This window comes from Onychostruthus taczanowskii, unplaced genomic scaffold (assembly GCF_017590055.1).
Source record: "Onychostruthus taczanowskii isolate IOZ18803 unplaced genomic scaffold, ASM1759005v1 scaffold31, whole genome shotgun sequence".
NCBI lineage: Eukaryota > Metazoa > Chordata > Aves > Passeriformes > Passeridae > Onychostruthus > Onychostruthus taczanowskii.
Genome location: NW_024500461.1, coordinates 6775910 through 6794038, shown reverse-complemented (window position 1 = coordinate 6794038; position 18129 = coordinate 6775910). Strand labels below are relative to the sequence as shown.

Below are 18129 nucleotides of genomic sequence, written 5' to 3'. Positions count from 1 at the left end.
CACTGCAGCACGGTGGACTCAGGTTTTGCACCGTGCCTGTGCAGAGCTGAGAGGCACCACTCTGCCTGCGCCCTGCTTTTAAGAAATGCCTGTGCTCCTTCCCTGACAGCCTTCCCAAATCCCTGTATAAACATTATTTATGGAGGCTGTATTGGGCAGAATGGACTGTGCAATCACATATTTGGGATGTTCTTTCAAGCTTCATAGAAACAAAGTTCCACACCCACATCTGGTAAAACATCTGCTTGCAGGAAAACACGTCAGGTGGCAGGAATGCTATTACATTGTTTTAAAAACTGATTTGGTTGGCTAGCCTGGATCAAGTAAAGCATGAATAAAGATACTACAGGGGATGGCTTGCAGATTTTGGGAGTTAACAGATGTGCTCAAGGCTCAGGGAGATCAGAAGGTCATAATAATGCTCATACATGTTCGTGATGGCTTTCAAATATCTGTTAATCAGAATGAGAGCATTGTCCTTCCTCAAGGGTCTGGTTCACTAAAGCACTCTGCTCTATATCATAGGTTATGTCACTTGCTTATATCAATAACTATTTTTGATGTGAAGTTCTTCAGGTGCTTGTCAGGTGCAATTTTATGACTTTACCTTCAGAAAGTAAATCCTTTTTGCTTCTGCAGCCACCATCCACTTGAAAATTTGAAGAAAAGACTTAGTCCATGGGTATTCAGAGACCCTCCTACCCCAGACCCTCTGCTTAAATACTGCAAAAGCTTAAATTCTCCTGAGCTGTATCATCCTTTTTTTCTACATACTGCATTCCTAAATGATGTTACAAGCCGGGGGGGGGAAAAAGCAGTAGCTGAAAGATAAATGAAAGAGCACTTTTTAAAAGTTAGGCTCCTAAGTTTTAACATGGCTTTGAGTAAAAGTTATCATATTTAATTTACTAGAATCACATTCAAACTTCCACAAACAAATGTATCTCATGTTATTTCAGATTCAACCTAGAATAAACAAAATTAGGTCTTTTCTGGAACATCTGTATGACACTGCATGTGATCTTCTCCCTGCACAGCCAAGGGCCATGCCAAACATGCATGCCTGAGCCCCTGACCCTCTGTCACAGGTCACTTAACATCACACTACCCAGTAAATCTTACCTGGATCCAAACTGCTTAGTCATTGCCAGTTTGTTCGGGTTATTTTCAAATATTATAATATTATAGATTAATTGTACAGCAAAAACATATTTGGAAACTGTCTTATTTAAGATGGATACAATTAGAAATTATTTTATTGTGCTGGAGAGAAGGACAATGGACATGGAGATACACCAAATGGGTAATGCTTGGTAAGGTTTATTTGAATAAGAGTAAGGTGAGCAGGCAAACAATTTACCAGTAAATACAAATCTGATTTGTCTGTTGCTTTGAAATACTCCATGCTAATTTGATTTTAGTAGCTCACTAAACTACTGCCTTCTCTCAGTAACTGCCCACTGTCTCACACCTCTCATTTTCATAGATTACTTTTCCTTTAACTATAACGTAGTTGATCAGTGATTCATGTCCACCAAACTGGTAAATCAAGTGCTCCCACCTAAAAAGATAAGATGTTTAAGAATATTTAAACTTGCATAAGAGCAGGTCACATGCCCAGCACACCTGGCAATTTCATAAGATTTGCTTGAAAAGGGGAAAACACTATTCCATGTCTACATGTTGTCTCTTGCTGCATGAATACAGTGAGTCTATCAGTAGAGAATTTATTCCACAAAATAAATACATATTAACTCTAGGTAATTTGTAGTTAGGCATGGTTACTTGTAATAACAGCCCCAAAAGTCTTAGGCTTTATTTTCCACTGGAGTAATTAAGGAAAATGAAAGTGGGTCTGAAATGCTACCAGTGTCCCTTTATTCAGTGAAGATAACTAAGGCTAAAGCAGATTTCAAATGCCAATGGAAGAACAAACCTTGATGAGTTTATGACAAGAAGATCCCCCTGCTTGCCGACCTCCAAGGAGCCATGCGTGTCTGATTTGCCCAGAGCATAAGCTGCATTAATGGTGGCAGCTGCCAGTGCTTCATTCATTGACATCTTCATGTTTACACAGGCCAGATGCATCACCATAGGCTAGTAGGCAAGCAAGGGGACAATGGGAGTTACCAGGAACACAAAGCTGTTTATGCTTCAAATCCCTAAGCACTCTCCTTTTTCCTTGCACAACAGAAGGAGCTGTTTTGTACAACATAAATTTTGCCAAATCCAAAACGAGAACTCTAAAATCAGTAGCTTTGAGAGCATTTTGCACAGGCCTCTCAGTGCATATGAAGGATGGAACCCATTCTGGTTTCAAGAATTTCTGGCAAAAACTACCAGTCCACACAAACAAGCACAGACAGCCATCTGCATGGGGCAGGCAGCTCTCCTTGTGCACTTGAAACCACTTTGAAGTGTGCAAGACCTATACACAAGTTGTACTAGTAAGAATTTCATAATTCTATGCTTTCAGTATTAGGATTATCTTACCATTGAAAAACAGTATGCATTAGGATTAAAGTCACTGCCAAGAGCAACTATAACACCTTCTTCCAACATCTTTCTAGCTTGAGGTTGCTTCAGTCTAGTGGGAAAAATAAATTTATCAGTACAATTTGCTTAGTTATCATACAATGATTTACAAAGGCAAAAGTCATCTCTCAGTTTGGCTGCATTCATGCATTCAGTTACAATGATCCTTATAGAGATGAAAACCCAAATTCTCCTCTTGCATCCCTACTTATCATCTTATAGACAACATAAATGGAAAGTGTGAGACACCACTTTTGCAGCAACTGCATGTAGCACCAGCCAGTGTCAACCATCAGGTTCCAAACCACTGAAATTCTGGTATTTATCCAGACCTCAGTCACTTAAGAATTTACAAGATAAAAGTCTTCATTTCTGAAAAATACTAATTTTCTAGTTCTTACAGCTGCAAAGACAGGATCCAAAATATGAGCAGTGGCACATGCAATGCAATAGTCCCTTCCTGATTTTTGAATCTGGGAGCTTAGTCTGCATACATTAGATATCTTTTCACTTAGCAATTATAATGCAAAAGATGTTTTCAATAACTTCAGTATCTGGAAGAGCCATTTCAAGATTGTTCAGCCCTTGGATTAATCTGTGTAAGTGTTTGCAGGGTGGGCACTTGGAAATACACTCTCTAGGAAGTTTTAGCCATAGTTGCCGTAAAGCCATCCTGAATCTACTGTGAGACTTCTCAGCACTCTCAAGGATTTTTGAGGATTTCTGGCAGAAATAAGACACAAGGAGGGAGGCTCATTCAGTTCTCAGTACGTGTGACTGCCTTCACTGACCCAGACTGATCCTTAAGGCACAGATACACACTTATGCTTTTAGATTAAAAGCCCCTCAAAGCACACACATGGATTTGCAGTTTCAGAAGTTTCCCTTCATCTAGTGGCCTTACCTTAGCATGTAGGCTGTTGTTGGCAGAAGGACAGCAGCACACTTAGCTCTTGCCATCGCCACAATACCTTCATCACTAACTTCTTCCAGGTGGCTGATGGCCCGGGCTCCCAGCTCAGCTCCAAGCTGAGGAAATTTTCAAGAAAATTACTCACTATTCTCAATCAATTCAGTTTAAAAAGTTGTTTCTAAACAACTGGAAGAAACAATTCACTATTAATGCAAAATATACCAGAAGAGAAATAGCAAAGAATGCTTTAAAGAATAATCAGACTACAGAGACAAAGTATTTGTTCATTTACTGCAGGAAAAGCTGATCACTTTATCCACCCATGAAGCAGAAGCACACCTTCAGTGGCGTTTTCAACAGCCTAACACACAAATTATGTGAGAGCCATGGATGAAAACATTATCAACTCCTGCTCATAAAGGATCCATCAGAAAATAGTTCACAAAACTGCAAGCTGCCTTCAATGGGGAAGTCAAATAGGCTTTTATAATCAAACAAGTTTTTGGTTTGGTTTGGTTTTGTTGTTTTTTTTATATACAGCTTGGGCAGACCCCATGGGAAGGAAGCAATATTTACATGATGGTGAAATATGGTGTCAAAGGGACTTTCTTTATCAAGATATTTGGAAACCTAGTCTTGACTAAACCACCTATTTTTCAAGTTGCATAGAAACCATGTTTTTGTCATCCTTGGGTGCATGGATATCCACCTTCCCGATCTGTATCCCATGTGGAAGATAAGCAAAGTCAATGTTTGGTTAGCCAGTGCACATTAGTCCCAGAGGTCAAGGCTTCCTCCCATGTCCTCACCTCCAAAGCTGCACATGGACTGCTCTTCCTGGCATCTGTTTCTATCAGATGGTCTATTGCATGAAGTCTTAGAAAAGACAACCTCAGTTTTGAAAACTGCAATTCTTTCACAGACTGGGCTCTCACAGGAGCAAAAATTCATGTTAAGAAAGACGTACCTCAGCAGATTTCATCGGATGCAGTTCATCACCGTGGAAGTTAATCTGTAACCCTATGTCCTTTCCAGCTTGAAGTATTCTCCCTGTAGACTCCAGATCAAAGACTCCCTTCTCACAGAACACATCTATATTGTTAACATGTATCTCACCACTCAGTTTGAGTTCTTTCAGTTTAGGAAGGTGGTTATTGATAATGTCATCTGTGGCTTCAGCAGCAGTTTTCCCTCTAACGAAAAGAAATGTTACAGAGCCCTATAAGTAACATCCTTGAAGTCTGGCACACTCAAGCCATACATGCAATTACTGAATTACTTAGGAAATGATGTAAATATGAATCCCTCAAAAAACCTTCAAATTAAAAAAATAAGCCCCATTGTAATTCATGTACTCTCCAACATGAGTTACTTTCCATTCAAAGAATATTAGATTGTATTACTAAATGTTTTTAATAAGGTTGGCATCTTGGATGCTAACAAAGATATGGGATACTTTAAAACAAATTTTTCTGCTTTCTTATTCATATATTCTGATCTCTTCATACTGTATCCTAAAATGTAAGTATTTAAAATATATAAGTAAGCATTTGAATATGTTAAATGGTATTCATACAATATTTTTATGCAAGTATCAAAGCTCAAAGGGGATATGCAGTATAAGTCATTATTATTAATTCACCTCTCCTCCTTTTACATCATTCAGAGTGATGAACAGATAACTGTTTCTAATCAGAGGGGCTACCCAAGGTTTGATTTGCCAAAGTCAGAACCATTTATGAATCCCCTATTACATAAGGATAACCCAGGAGAGATCACTAAATGCCTTAGAAAGAGCAAACAATGCCAAAACATGCAGTTGAGTTAGCATTTTCCAATTTTAATGTCTAAGGACAAGGGATGTACAGCAGGTAAATGCCAGAGAATCTGAATGCTCATTTCAGGCACTGTAAGGCATGCAGACACTGGCACTACGAGTGCCACACAAGGCTGAGTCAGGAACCATGCAATGGAGTCAATTCAAGAAGCCAAATTCTGCCTGAATTTATAAACCAGGTTATAAAGCAGAGCCCCTCTACCATTCCCTTCTCACTGAAGCAGGCAGGGTTGCTCAGCCTCTGACCCTGCCAAGGTTTCTCCCTTTTCTCTTTCTACTCAGCAGCCTTTGGAGGAATTTGGGCTGAAAGATTAGGGCCAGAGCCAAGACAAAACAGAGGGAAACACTAAGAAATGGTTTCACTTTTTGAGGGATATAATGCCCCAAAATGCAAAACAAAACTGCTGTTGTTTTAATGCAGAAGATTTCTATCCAGGAAAACACTTTGAAAATTTCTTGATAAAGTGGGAAATGGCTCAGTAAACACTTACTAATAAAAAAATAATGATTTTTAAAATTCAAACATTTCCCAAATCATTAGTTTGATTCAAAATGATGACTGGAGAGACCAAGGAAGAGCTGCAGATTTCCTCCTGGTCAAAATGACAACCCAAACCAGAGTCTAAGTTTGAGGGGTAGCATAAAATTCAGGCAAAGTAGTCCAGACACAAACATTTGATTGAAAAGAGACAAGATTATTTAAAAAGACACAAACTGAAAAATACAGATAACTCAGTATTTCCTTCAGAAAATTCTCTCAAATCCCCAACTACCTTTTCTCCTTACTTAAAATACAGTATCATTACTACTACTACTACATGTTGTTATGCTTGATGTGCACCAGTGGGGACAGAAGTGTGCAGAGAATGAGAAATCATACCTGCCTTTCTAACACATGAGAGTTCATATGTTTGTAAAAACACTGGAAACTATTTCACTGGTTTATAGAAATGCTCAAAGCATTTTGGTTGGAAAGACAATTTATCAGGATTTTGGCTGAGATCCTGCCAAGGCTTTTTAGCGGAAAGAGAAAGGAAGGGTTAAGAAATATATATATATATATATATATATATATATATATATATATATATAGTTTGGGGTGAAAGGTCAATTTTATTTTACCATTGAGTTCTCTAAATTTTAGTAGAACTTCCTGAAAGAAGTAATTGCTGCCTTCAGCTGATTTTAGTTACTTTATTCTTAACCATCTCCCAGTTACTGAAGGTGATACAGGACTCATTTTCCACAGTTAGACTGACAAAAGATAATTTACCATCCTCCTCCAAATACAGAAGAATTAGAATGCAAAAAATACTTTCTGGGTCATGTTTTCTTGAATGTTAGAAAAGGTTGGGGTTGTTTTGGTTTAGTTTTGGTTTTTTGGGTTTTTTTTGGTGTTTTTTGGGGGGTTTTTTTGAATTTTTTTTTTTCCTTTAATGAACATCTCTTGAATACTGCCACATAATAAGCCTGCCTCCATCTCTCATGCCTTGTCTTGCAACAGCCTAACACTTAGTATGTCAAAATATCCAGCTAAAACTCCTCATTAGTTCCTTCATACACTAAAATCAGGTAACATTAAGATGTTAATTCCACCACAGTGAAATCAACATCAGAAATGAGAAGGATTTTTATGATATGTCTACTTAAGCCATCAGAATAATTGATTAAAAACATTTTAATCTTCATCTCATAGCTATAAGATGTATGCAAGTCTTCATTGCACGGAAGCGTAATTAAACTGTTTATGGAGCTATACAATGATTAAATATGTTTGTTTTTTTTTGTTATTTAACCAAAATAAAATCTCATGGCATACACCAAGCTTGAAGGATAGCAGCAAATGCAAGCAGAAGACTTTTCTGTGTTATGTCCAGTGTGAGCATCAGCTGGAGGCAGGGGTTCTGAGCATTTAGGAGTCACTAAATATACTGCCCTGCCTTCCTTCAAATTAAAATTTAGGAGAGCTTCCTGTAAATATTGGCTGCTGTTTTACAAGCATGCTGTATTTTAGGAGTGAGGCAGAAGAAACCAGTTTTCAATGCAAAGCAGCAGCACTTCAGAAGAGAAAGGAAAGTCAATGCAATTACTTGGGCACGGCGTGAGCCCCGCAGTAGGTTGAGGAGATGCCGACATCCGCGGATTTCCGCGCGCGCTCGATCACCCGGAGCATTTTGAGCTCGGTCTCCAGGCTGAGCCCGTAGCCACTCTTGCACTCCACCAGCGTGGATCCTGCTCTCAGCATGCGGCCCAGGCGCTGCTGCAGCGTGGCCAGCAGCTCGTCCTCCGTGGCCTTCCGAGTGTGCTCCACGGTAAAGTGGATCCCTCCCCCAGCCTGGTGGATCTCCATGTAGGATGCACCTGCCAGCTTGGGTTAAAGCAAAGGAAACAAAAACCACCCCCATACAATTAGCTATGAACAGTGTGTTTTCCATCCAAGAGATACTGGAAAGTGCCTTGAGGTCTCTTTGCGGTGAGAGAGACAAAGAGTGAGAAAAAAATCCCCATTCATTCTTCCTCCCTCCCCCTTTTCTTCTCTCTCCCTTCCACTTAAGTGAAGAAATGTTGTGAGAAGCAGCATAAAGAGAATTATTCTGAAGATTTGCTTTCCCCCAAGTCCAAGGGGAAAACCAGTCTCCAGCTCGAAATTCATTTATGTGGAAAAGAACAAGGAAGGAAAAAATCAAGACTTAGATGGTAATAGAAGGTGGCACTCCTGTATTGCTTCAGTTAATGCAGAAATATATCAATGGTGGCTGCAAAGAATGCAGGTACACTCCCCTCTCAGTATTCAAAAATCATCCCTCCTCCCCCAGGCAGATAATCTGACAGAAATTATGTATTTTTCTATAAAAGAAAGATGAGAGTTACTCAGAAGTGGAAACAGTTATGCATTAAAAATTTTCAAAAAGGTGGAAGCAAAATCCATCTGTGTAATTTTATGCTATTACCTTCATTGCAAACTCATGAACCCTATCACCAGCCCACACTGGATGTGTATGTGCATCTACCAGGCCTAAAGAAAACAAAGTAAATGTACACGAGTTAATTCACTGTGTAAGAGTAAATATTATGAACATGCAATCAAATTAAACAGAAAGCAGAAGCTCCCCTAAAAAGTCTCTATTGGTTAGAGGAAAAAAAAATCCAACCAGCCAAATAACTAGGATTTTCTTCAGAGGCTATTCATTTTCTTTATATTTTTTCTAGGTCTGACACCTTAGGCAAAATGTCTCCAGGTAAATGCATCTGTTGCTGAGTTTGATATTTTGATAAAGTTTTCAAACTGTGGAAAAAAGGATAAATAACAGACTTTGAAAGAGTTCATTAGACTTTAAGCCTGTACTCTTTCAAAAAAGGCAAACTGCTTAGGCTGGGCTTAGCACACTACACTTCCTCTAGCAAGAATGACAACAGTGGGAGCCTTTTCTACAAGCTCTGAAACTGCCACTGCTGAATGGCAAGGCCACTGTAAGAGAAACAGGTCTGACGGCTCATGTACTAACACCACTTGGATAATGTAACACGCAATAGACTTGCTCATCTTTTGGGGATTTTTTATCAGACAAAGTTGCAGAATTTGTGACTTAAATCCCTTTTGCCTCCAAACAGCTGTGGGCAGGATGGACAGACTGAGCTCTGTGGCTAAATGGCTGATGGGCTGAGAGAGTACAGAAAAGAGCAGTGAATCTGAAGAGTCACTCTGTGGGTCAGCTACATTCCTGTTGTGATCCACGATACAGAGGAACAGATCTACAGACAAAACAAGAGAAGAAAGAGCTCCACCATGAAGCCCAAAAGAACCCTTGAATATCTCCAGTGAGGGAGACTCCACAGCCCCTCTGGGCAGCCTGTTCCAGGGCTAAGTCACCTGCACAGTAAAGAAGTTTTTCCTCATGTTTAGGTGGAGCTTCCTGTGCATCAGTTTCTGCCCATTCCCTCTTGTCCTATTGCTTCGCAGCACTGAGCAGAGCCTGGAAACATCCTCTTGTCATCCCCCACTTCAGATTTTGATGAGGTCCCCTTTCAGTTGCCTCTTCTTGAGGTTGAACAGACCAAACTCTCTCAGTCTCTCCTCATAAGAGAGATGCTTTGAACCCTTCATAATCTCTATAGCCCTCCACTGGACCCACTCCAGCAGCTCCATGTCTCTCTTGTACTGTGAAGCCCAGAAGTGGACACAGCATTCCAGATGTGTCTCACCAGGGCTGAGCAGAGTACCAGGATCACGTCCCTTGAGCTGCATGTCCCTGGCAGTGCCGTTCCTTTGTATCACAAAAATACACCTACCTGGCAACACGCACTTCCCAGAGCAGTCAATTATCCTTTCAAACGTTGCTTCTGAAAACTGATTGCGAATAACATCTGCCTGGCCCACAGCTTTGATACAACCATCCCTGCAAAACACAATGAACAAAGAACGTGTGAGCCTGTTTAAAAGTCAGGTGCTCGACGACAGAGCTCCCGGGACAATAGCGGCAGGACCTTCAGGAGGACTGAAGATGCACATGTGGAGGTGGTTTGCTCATGTTACAGATACACAGCAAACACTGGGGTAATGCCATGCGTTTCAAGCTGTTTGCCGTAACGCTTTTCCTCTGCTTAGATCCCTCTGGATGACACCTTGGTACTGTTCTGCTCTAATTCCCGCTAGGTAACACCGTTTTCCTCCTGCAGATCAGCGAGCACACAGCATCTACCGCAGGGCACTCGTCCCCTCACTCAAATCCAAATGCGATCGCCTGGACCTGGATCACGCCCCGGGAAGCCACAGCCCCTTTGGGACTGTTCTCCCAGCGGAGTGTGAGGATGGTACCGGGAAGCCTGGACTGCGCTTGGGGGATGCCTCCCACCCTGCCCCCGGACCCCAGCCGTGCCGAAGCCGAGCCCCGTGCCCAAGCCGAGCCCGCCGGGCCCCGCCGGCCCCTCACTCACAGCCCCACCACCAGGCTGGCGGCCCGCAGCACGCCCAGGCTGGCAGCGCCGTCCCGCCGCAGGTAGGGCTCTCGCCGGCCGCAGACCAGCACCAGCTGCTCGGCGTTCTCCAGCAGCAGCCGGTGCCGCTGCCGGCCCGCCATGGCCGCGGCCCCCGACTGCCGGGCCCGCCGGGCTCAAAGTCCCGGGGCGGCGCGGCCCTCCCGCCCCCCGGCCTGCCCCGCCCGCCGGCTCCGAGCCGGCCCCGGCCCTGCCCGCCGGCTCTGCCCTGACTGCCGCAGCCCGCTCCAGGCGCGGGATGCTCCGCTGGATTCGGTCCAGGATAACGTGACAACTCCCAAGCACCGGCTTTTCCAGCTGGGGCTTCCCGGAGATCTCAATCCTGGACAGCACCATCTGGAGATTTCCCTTTGCCAAGAAAATAAGAGCCTCTGGTTTGGGAGTGCCTGTTTGCCCACGGGCCCCCTCCCCGGCGTCCATCCCCTCTCCAGCATCCATCATTTTGCCCGCACCAACCACCTTGCCCGCATCCCAGCAACAGCCCCGAGGGACCACAGCACCTCCCACCGCGCCAGATATTCAGGCACATATTCCTTTATCCAGGCCGATATTAATTTATCCGATTCCAACAACGAAATGTTCGTGCGATTCTGCTGCCCCCTGCAGAACGAGGGATGGGAGAATCTGAGAGGAAATACTTGCTCCCAACACGGATTTTTTTGTTTTGTTTTCTTCTCTTCGCAGATTCACAGCATCTATAGGACTCCAGTATTTCCCAGCTGGAAAATGGAGTGTCTTTCTAAACAAGTGGTCCATCAAACACTTCTCCCGCGGTGGCAATCTTCTTTAGACACCTTCTTTTCTTTTAGAAAGAGAATCTTCTAAATCTCTTACAAGAGATTGTAAATGCTTGTAACACATCTATGTGCATATACACATATACACATTCAGCAGAAACAGTTGGTTACATTGGCTCTTTGAATGAGCCTTTCTGGTGAGGTCTTCTTTGCAAATGAGGCAAGATTTGCATATAAAGGCCAGTAATTTGTATTTAATAACAAACCTGAAAAGTGAGTAAAACTACAATAGAGTTGGGTGTTGCCTTGTGATGCTTCTCCACTGGCATAATGCTGCACCACGACACAGCCTTCATCTTCCTCCTGAACTCTCACTTAGGCCTAAACACAGAGAAGATTGACAGGAGAGCTGGTAGAGGATGCTTTACCACTCCCAGGAGTTCCTGCTGCTGACTGTGGTGCTCCCCAGCAGTATCACAATATGTTTGAAAGCAGAAATCACAGAAAAACCTGGCAACAGCATCATAACAAGCACAGAAGGACATCCCGTTGTGGGGAATGCCTAAGCAGCGGTGGTGGGCTGAGAGCTGCTGTGTCAGGAATGAAACACAGCATGTTGCAGTGGAGGGGGAAAAAAGGAAAGATCAACACACCTGTGAGCTGTGTTGTTACACTTTGAAAGAAAAAAAAAAACCAGTTTTGTGCTCTAGGCTTCTCCAAGATTCAAGGTTAGATCCTGATTTAAAACCTGAGAATTGGTGAAGATATTATGCTTAGTAAGCTAGGAGTGTATTTTGTTCTAAGACTAAAATTCTGTTTGCAGAAAATTTACAGATGTGCTTGTGTATTTCTATATGCCCTGGTTCTTTTCTGGTGAAGAATGTAATAGATCAGTATAAGAAAAAAGGTCAATCCTCTGCAGTCAGGTTTCTGACATGCTGTGCCCCATCTATTTTTAAGAATACTGCCTAGAAAAGTAAGTGCAGGAATGGTTTCCAGGTTGCATACTCAGGAAATTCTAGAGTTTGATTCAAACAGTACAGATTCTAAATACTCGGCTGTATTTTTAAAATGTTAGCAGAATTCACTGGATGTAAACAGAGGACTCTAGGGTGCTAAAGGAACCCTGCAAAAATTTCTTAAATTTAGAGATTTTAAACTACCTTAAAGTTCCAGTGAAAGTTCTTTTTGAAAATCATTTTTAAATGTGGCATTTTCAATGGGAGAAAAATATCCCAGGAAAAGTAGAGATAAAAAAGTTGAGTATCAGGTTATTGATTTAAGGGATTTCATCTCTTCTTGCTGGTGCTTTACATGAGAATGACATGCTTATTCCTCCAGGACACATTTCCAAATACACTGTCACAGCTACATTAGAATGTCTGTTCTTGTAAACAACTTGTAATTAAAAATTAAAAGCCCAAAGCTAGAGATGAGTCTCAAATCAAATATTGGCTACATTTTCCTTATATTTGTGGATTAGTTTTTTTCATCCACTAACCAGACCTTTCCAATAATACACATAGCATGATGAAGTGTCCTGAAAGGGGACACTATGCATGCCTTAACACAAGTTAATTACAAATGAAATTTACTGATTGCTATTTCCCTGTTTACAAAAGCAGCAGAGGTCAGTAAACCCTCAGGATCTAACACAGCAAATGCATCACTTGGATGAAAGAGACTTGCAAATGTGGAATGGATCCAAACTAAATTGCAAATCTGTTACATACCTTTGAATTCCCTCATGTCAGATGGAGCTTAACATCACATTTACAAATACTTCTTGCATAGTTTTACCAAAGTAAAAGTAAATTCTGCATTTTATTTTTTCTGTGTAGAACCTTGCACCTCTCAAACCATGGAAACACTGCATTTGCTCAGATGAGCTTTCTGAATCTTCTGTTCCCAGATCTGTCTTTGGCAAACTCCACAGCGGCCCAGGGAGGGGGAGACCTTTTGAGGGGACACCACCATTTGCCTCAGGGGACAGTTTGGTTCTCCCTGAGCACAGTGCAACCTTGCCAACCTATGTGCCTTTGTTGCCTTTTCATAAACTGCAGCTAAGGAAAAGGAGAGCTTGTGTCCACCTGTGTGGGATGTGTGCACCTGGTACAATTCCAGCATCTGGGCTTATGGCCAAAGCTTATCCCTCTTTGCAGACTGTGAGCTGCACAATATGGAACTGGAGTTTGCTGCATTTTTTCTCTTAGCAATGATGAGGATTTAGGGTCTTCTTAGGTAAGTTGTGTACTCTTTTTTTGCATACACCTAGGAATGGGAAAGTTTCCAAGTAAAAAATAAACAGCAAACAACCTAATACCCAAATGAGAAACACAAAAATAAGCTCGAAACTACATGTGGTATGTCATGCCTTACTATTTCTAGGCTCTTTTTGACCACCTTTTCACCATATTTAATAAGTGGTTTTGCAGGATGTAGTCTTTTCCCGAGTGTCCTGCTACTTTATCTCTAATTTCTTTTATCCTATAAACAATTGCAACAAATTAAACACATTAAAGAAATTTTTCTTTTTAGTTACTTTATGTACCTTGTATTTAACACAAAATCCCAAGCCCTTTTATTTTTGTCTTTAATACACACCTAAGTGAATGTTCCCAGTTCTTTTGCCTTTTGGACTTTCTCCAGAGATGAAAAAAAATCTGTAATCATGGGGTTTACTCCATATGAACTAAGAACCAGCTCCAATTACTCTGATATTCTCAGAGCACCTTATCTTCACCTGCACTGCAATTCTTTCCCCATCATTTAGGACAAAGATCTAAGTTAAGCACACGTTTAAGTTGTTGTCTGATTATCTGCATGGGTTCTTCCACTGAAATGAATGGAACACTTGATGGTAGCAAAGAGAAACACATGGCTCCATTTTTGCAGTGTAACTAAACTAAGACTAGTTATCAAGTTATGCACCAAGGTATTATTCAGTTAAAGTCTTTGATGCCTAGTGGTGCTATGCAAAAGTAAAATGGTCTGAGTTTGAAGTCTAAACTGTCAAAAAAACCAAATATAACAAAACATCTCCAAAGAATATGAAGCTGTGTGAAAGGATCATACCTTTATTGAGGATGAAAACTCAAGACACTCTAAAGCAGCTTATTTGCCTGAAAGATGAGATAAATTACATGAGAAAAACATCTTTCTTTTCTCAGTTCCGAGTTCCTGATTTTCCAAAATGTAAGTCCACTTGTCTTTCCTATTATTCATCTTACTGGAGACTTCCAGTTTGGTGTTTTGTGTTGTCTTTTTTTTTTTTTGGTTACTTTTTTCTAGATAGTGGTTTAATCTAGATATTCACCAGCTGTGTCTGTCTACTTTGATTCATTTCTAACAGCCCCCAGCAAAACAGATGTGGCTGCTTTCCTGATGATGGGTGCAGGCCGTCTGTCCTGGAATACCAACAGCCCATTTTTAAGTTAGGAAGTATCTGCCACATTAAGGTCATCATGCACAAAATACTCCCTTGCTTCTATTCTGCTCTGGCTTGGTTGTTTTTTGGTTTTTTGGGTTTTTTTCTTAAAAAGGTTTCTGGTAATTTTAAACTGCTACAGGACTTTCCTTGTGTGAGGATTCTTCCTAGCACAAAAATCAACATTTCACCAACAACCACCGGTGTCCTACACTGATGAATTCTCACCCGGTAGGAAGGGAATCAGAGGGAGTGCTATGAATTATAGGAGGTAGCTCTCTCTCCAAGGCCAAAACATTTTCTTTACCCTCAGGAAAGGAAGTAAGCACCCTGGCTGTACAGCACAACTCCACACATCCTTCTATAGACACGCCTGTTTAGCTGAGGAACAGTCACATCCATCTCTGCACACAGAAGGGGTTCAGCATAAGCCTGGTCTTCCCAGTCACTCTGAAAAGCTGAAGCTTGGGGAGCTGCCAGTGATGGCCCTTTGCTGACCCAGTGCTCAGGTAATGCAAGACAAACTCACCTCCAGTCCCTCTCCCTCATGAGCAAGAGCAGCTTTCAGATCAGTGCCAGCCCACTGCAGACAAGGAGCTGACTTAGACACCAAGGTGACAGTCACAGCTGTTCCTCCCCTGACACGGATCACAGCACTGTGGCACAGTGGCAGCACGGGAAGGGCTCTGTTCTGCACCGTGCAGCCCTTAACAGGACGTGCTGCATTGCAAACCAGGGGAGGTGCTTCTTTGCCTTTCATTCCTGCCGCCCCTCAGAACACATCCAGCTGTTCTGAGGTTTCCTAGGCTCGCTGCCAATTTTAAAGTACTCATTTATCTGTACTTTAGCTTAAATAGCTCTTTTCTCTTTCCCAATGGGACTGCAGGGAACTTCAGCAGAGCTGTGAAGCTGCCAAAAAGGGTCTGATTTAAGTAATGAAACACCTGCACAGGTACATCCAAAATGATTTTTCTTTATGGAAACTTACATACGTAAATATTAAAGCAACACATGGATAGCTCGAGGGATGACTTCCAACATGAAACAGGGAGGCATTTCTCTGCAGGATTGATCCTGACAACCACAACCTGTGCAGCTTTTAGACAGAACATGTCTTCACAACCTGCTGAGGAGGACCACAGCACTCTTTCCACTCTTCAGCAGAGACTCACAAAGCACACTCCCACCCTGCAGTCTCTTGTCTCAACTCTATTGATGCCACTCAAGCCTGTGGATCTCTGCAGCTGCTTTTGCCTGTGTGGCTGCTGGCTGCTAAGCTGATACACGTTTGTCCTTCCTTAATGACCATGCAGCCACGCTTCAAGCTTCCTGACTCCAAGCAGGAGAATATTTCTGAGAGAAACTGGGGTATAACAGATCTCCACACCTCACTGGCAGTGAAATCTTCCCAGCTAATTCCAAATGTTTTATAAACAGTTTTAAAGATGAAATGTATTTAAATAGTCATGACATACATACTGCAAAATATAGTTACTGCCAAGTCTTCCTGTATTTCAGGTGGGACCATAACTGGCATTTTTAAATACTCGCTCTTCATTTCAATGTTTACAACTTTAAATTGAAATAATTACCTGCTGTTCCTCCACCATCAGTTTTTCAAACACCAGTAAAATATTAAAAGATCTTTTAAAGGGTTAATTTTCCCCATACTAACACACAATGGAAATAAACATCTTACTACAAAAGTATGAAAAACAGAAAAGAAAAAAAAAGTTTATTTCCAGAAATACAAAACACCTATTCTCTCATTTCTCCATCTTCTTCCTCTTCTTCCACACCTCTGATGTACAAAACATTATTGCACCTGTAAACAGAACCAAGAGTTCCCTTAGATATAAACATTATCATTTTCCCCACATAAAACATGCTTTAAACATTTTTCTGCTTGAATGTAGACTGGCAACAGCCAAATTCTACAGAACAAAATGCTGCTGTTGACCTTGTGCACCTTTTCCACACAGTACATTAAACTGTGCAACTTCATAAATGTAATAGCTGTTTGACAATGCTGTATGAAATTTTTAATTTAGCGTGAACAGCTATGGTCAAATTTAATTTCCAAGCAAGCAAAATGTTTCCAATTGCAATCCACTAACTCACAATGCCAAAGGACTCCCAGATACACAATAATGTGAAAAACAAAAGTATTTAGTCACCACAAAGGGGATAATAAATACTTCTTAAAATATACTCAAAAATTCTTTTTTCCTCCTCTCAGAAGGGACTTTGATACAAAAGACACATTCATAGCCTTCCTGTAAGAGCTACATTTGGCATCTTAATTACACAAGAAACACAACATCAACCTGTATAAGCTTTAAAACAAGTGGTGAGGCGATTTAGAGCTTTCCTCCACCATAAGCAATGCCCCAATTACCTTATCAAAACTTCACCCAGGTGTCCAGACAACGCACCGTCTATGTACTCCTCTGTGTTTGCAAGCTTGACAGGAAAACGAGAAAAAAAGTCTGAATGACAGCAATAAAAGCGGCTCTGCAAAGCACATGACGGTTCTGCCCCCGCCCAGGGCTACAGCGACCGGGGATGGCCGCGCTCCCGCTCGGCACCGCATCCCACCGGGACACCGCCCGTCTCCGGCTGCGGGCAAGGAACTGCCTCGGGCATCAGCGTCTGAGTGCGAGCCCCGCCACGGGCACGCTCCGCCCACCGCACCAGGCCTGGCCGTCCGCTCCCAGGGATGGGGCGGCCACAGCCGGTCCGTGCCCGGCCCGGGCGCTCACCTGCATGTTCATGTAGCCGTCCACGGAGACGAGGTAGCCCTTGTACTCCATGCCCCACTTCAGCTTCACCATCACCGGCTTCCCCGTCAGCCCGTTCAGGAACGGCTTGGGGTTGAGGGGCAGGCTCTGCCGGGGGAAGCACACGGTCAGCGCCGCCCGCCTCCCGCTCCGCCCCGCCCGGCCCGGCCGCCTGGCGCCGGTAACGGAGCGTCTCCCGCTCCTCCCGGCTCCCGGGCTTCCCGGCTCCCGGCCCGCCGCCTGGGGCCGGGGCCGCCACCGGCCCGGCTCCCGCCCCTCGCGGCCCCCGCGCCTCCCGGCTGCCGCTCACCATGGCGGGAGAAGCGCAGGCCCGCGCGGGAACCCCTCGTGCGCGCCGCGGGACAACGGGAGGCGCCGGGCACCGCTCCGCTTCCCGTTCCGGGGGCGCCGCTCTCCCACCTCCGACCTCTCACCCGCGCCGCGCTTCCATTGGCTGCCGGGCCCCGACGCGCCGAGCCTCAAGCGCGGCTGCCCATTGGCTCGCCGGTGCCTCGGGCCTCTTTCATTGGCCGGTCAGTTGCCCCTCACCCCAGTCCCAACCAATCGCTGTTGCCGCGGGGCGCGCCGTGGTCGCGCGGCCGTGGGCAGTGTGGGGGTACGAGCCTGTGCCCGATGCGCGTGCCCGCGCCCCTCGCTGCGCCCCCCGGGCCGGTCCCCTCGGGGCGGCGGCGCCTGAGCGGGGCGGCGGCCGTGGCACCGGCGGGACGGCGGCCGTGGCACCGGCGGGACGGCTCTCTCTGCCTCTCCTGGCGGTGCCGGCCAGCCCCGCGGGCGGCCAGAGCTCGGCGGCGTCCGTCCGTCTGCGAAAAGAAACCCGCCGGCCAGCGCCTTTTCGGATTGCGCACTCAAGGATAGAAAATCTCACCGTTTATAGGACACGTTAA

At 43.7% G+C, this 18129-nt stretch overlaps 2 protein-coding genes across 2 annotated transcripts; both read right to left on the bottom strand.

Moving 5' to 3' along the window:
• Positions 1-1355: 1355 nt before the first annotated feature.
• Positions 1356-10378, bottom strand: AMDHD1 (amidohydrolase domain containing 1). The gene is made up of 9 exons (XM_041409839.1): positions 10221-10378; positions 9576-9682; positions 8237-8301; positions 7376-7653; positions 4416-4641; positions 3440-3564; positions 2494-2587; positions 1937-2097; positions 1356-1561 (listed from the first exon to the last, which is right to left on the bottom strand). The coding sequence occupies exons 1-9, from the start codon at positions 10361-10363 to the stop codon at positions 1447-1449; spliced, it is 1314 nt and encodes a 437-aa protein (XP_041265773.1). The 5' UTR covers positions 10364-10378; the 3' UTR covers positions 1356-1446.
• A 5775-nt stretch (positions 10379-16153) lies between these two features.
• Positions 16154-17674, bottom strand: SNRPF (small nuclear ribonucleoprotein polypeptide F). The gene is made up of 4 exons (XM_041409818.1): positions 17535-17674; positions 17207-17332; positions 16843-16907; positions 16154-16269 (listed from the first exon to the last, which is right to left on the bottom strand). The coding sequence occupies exons 1-4, from the start codon at positions 17535-17537 to the stop codon at positions 16203-16205; spliced, it is 261 nt and encodes an 86-aa protein (XP_041265752.1). The 5' UTR covers positions 17538-17674; the 3' UTR covers positions 16154-16202.
• Positions 17675-18129: the final 455 nt, after the last annotated feature.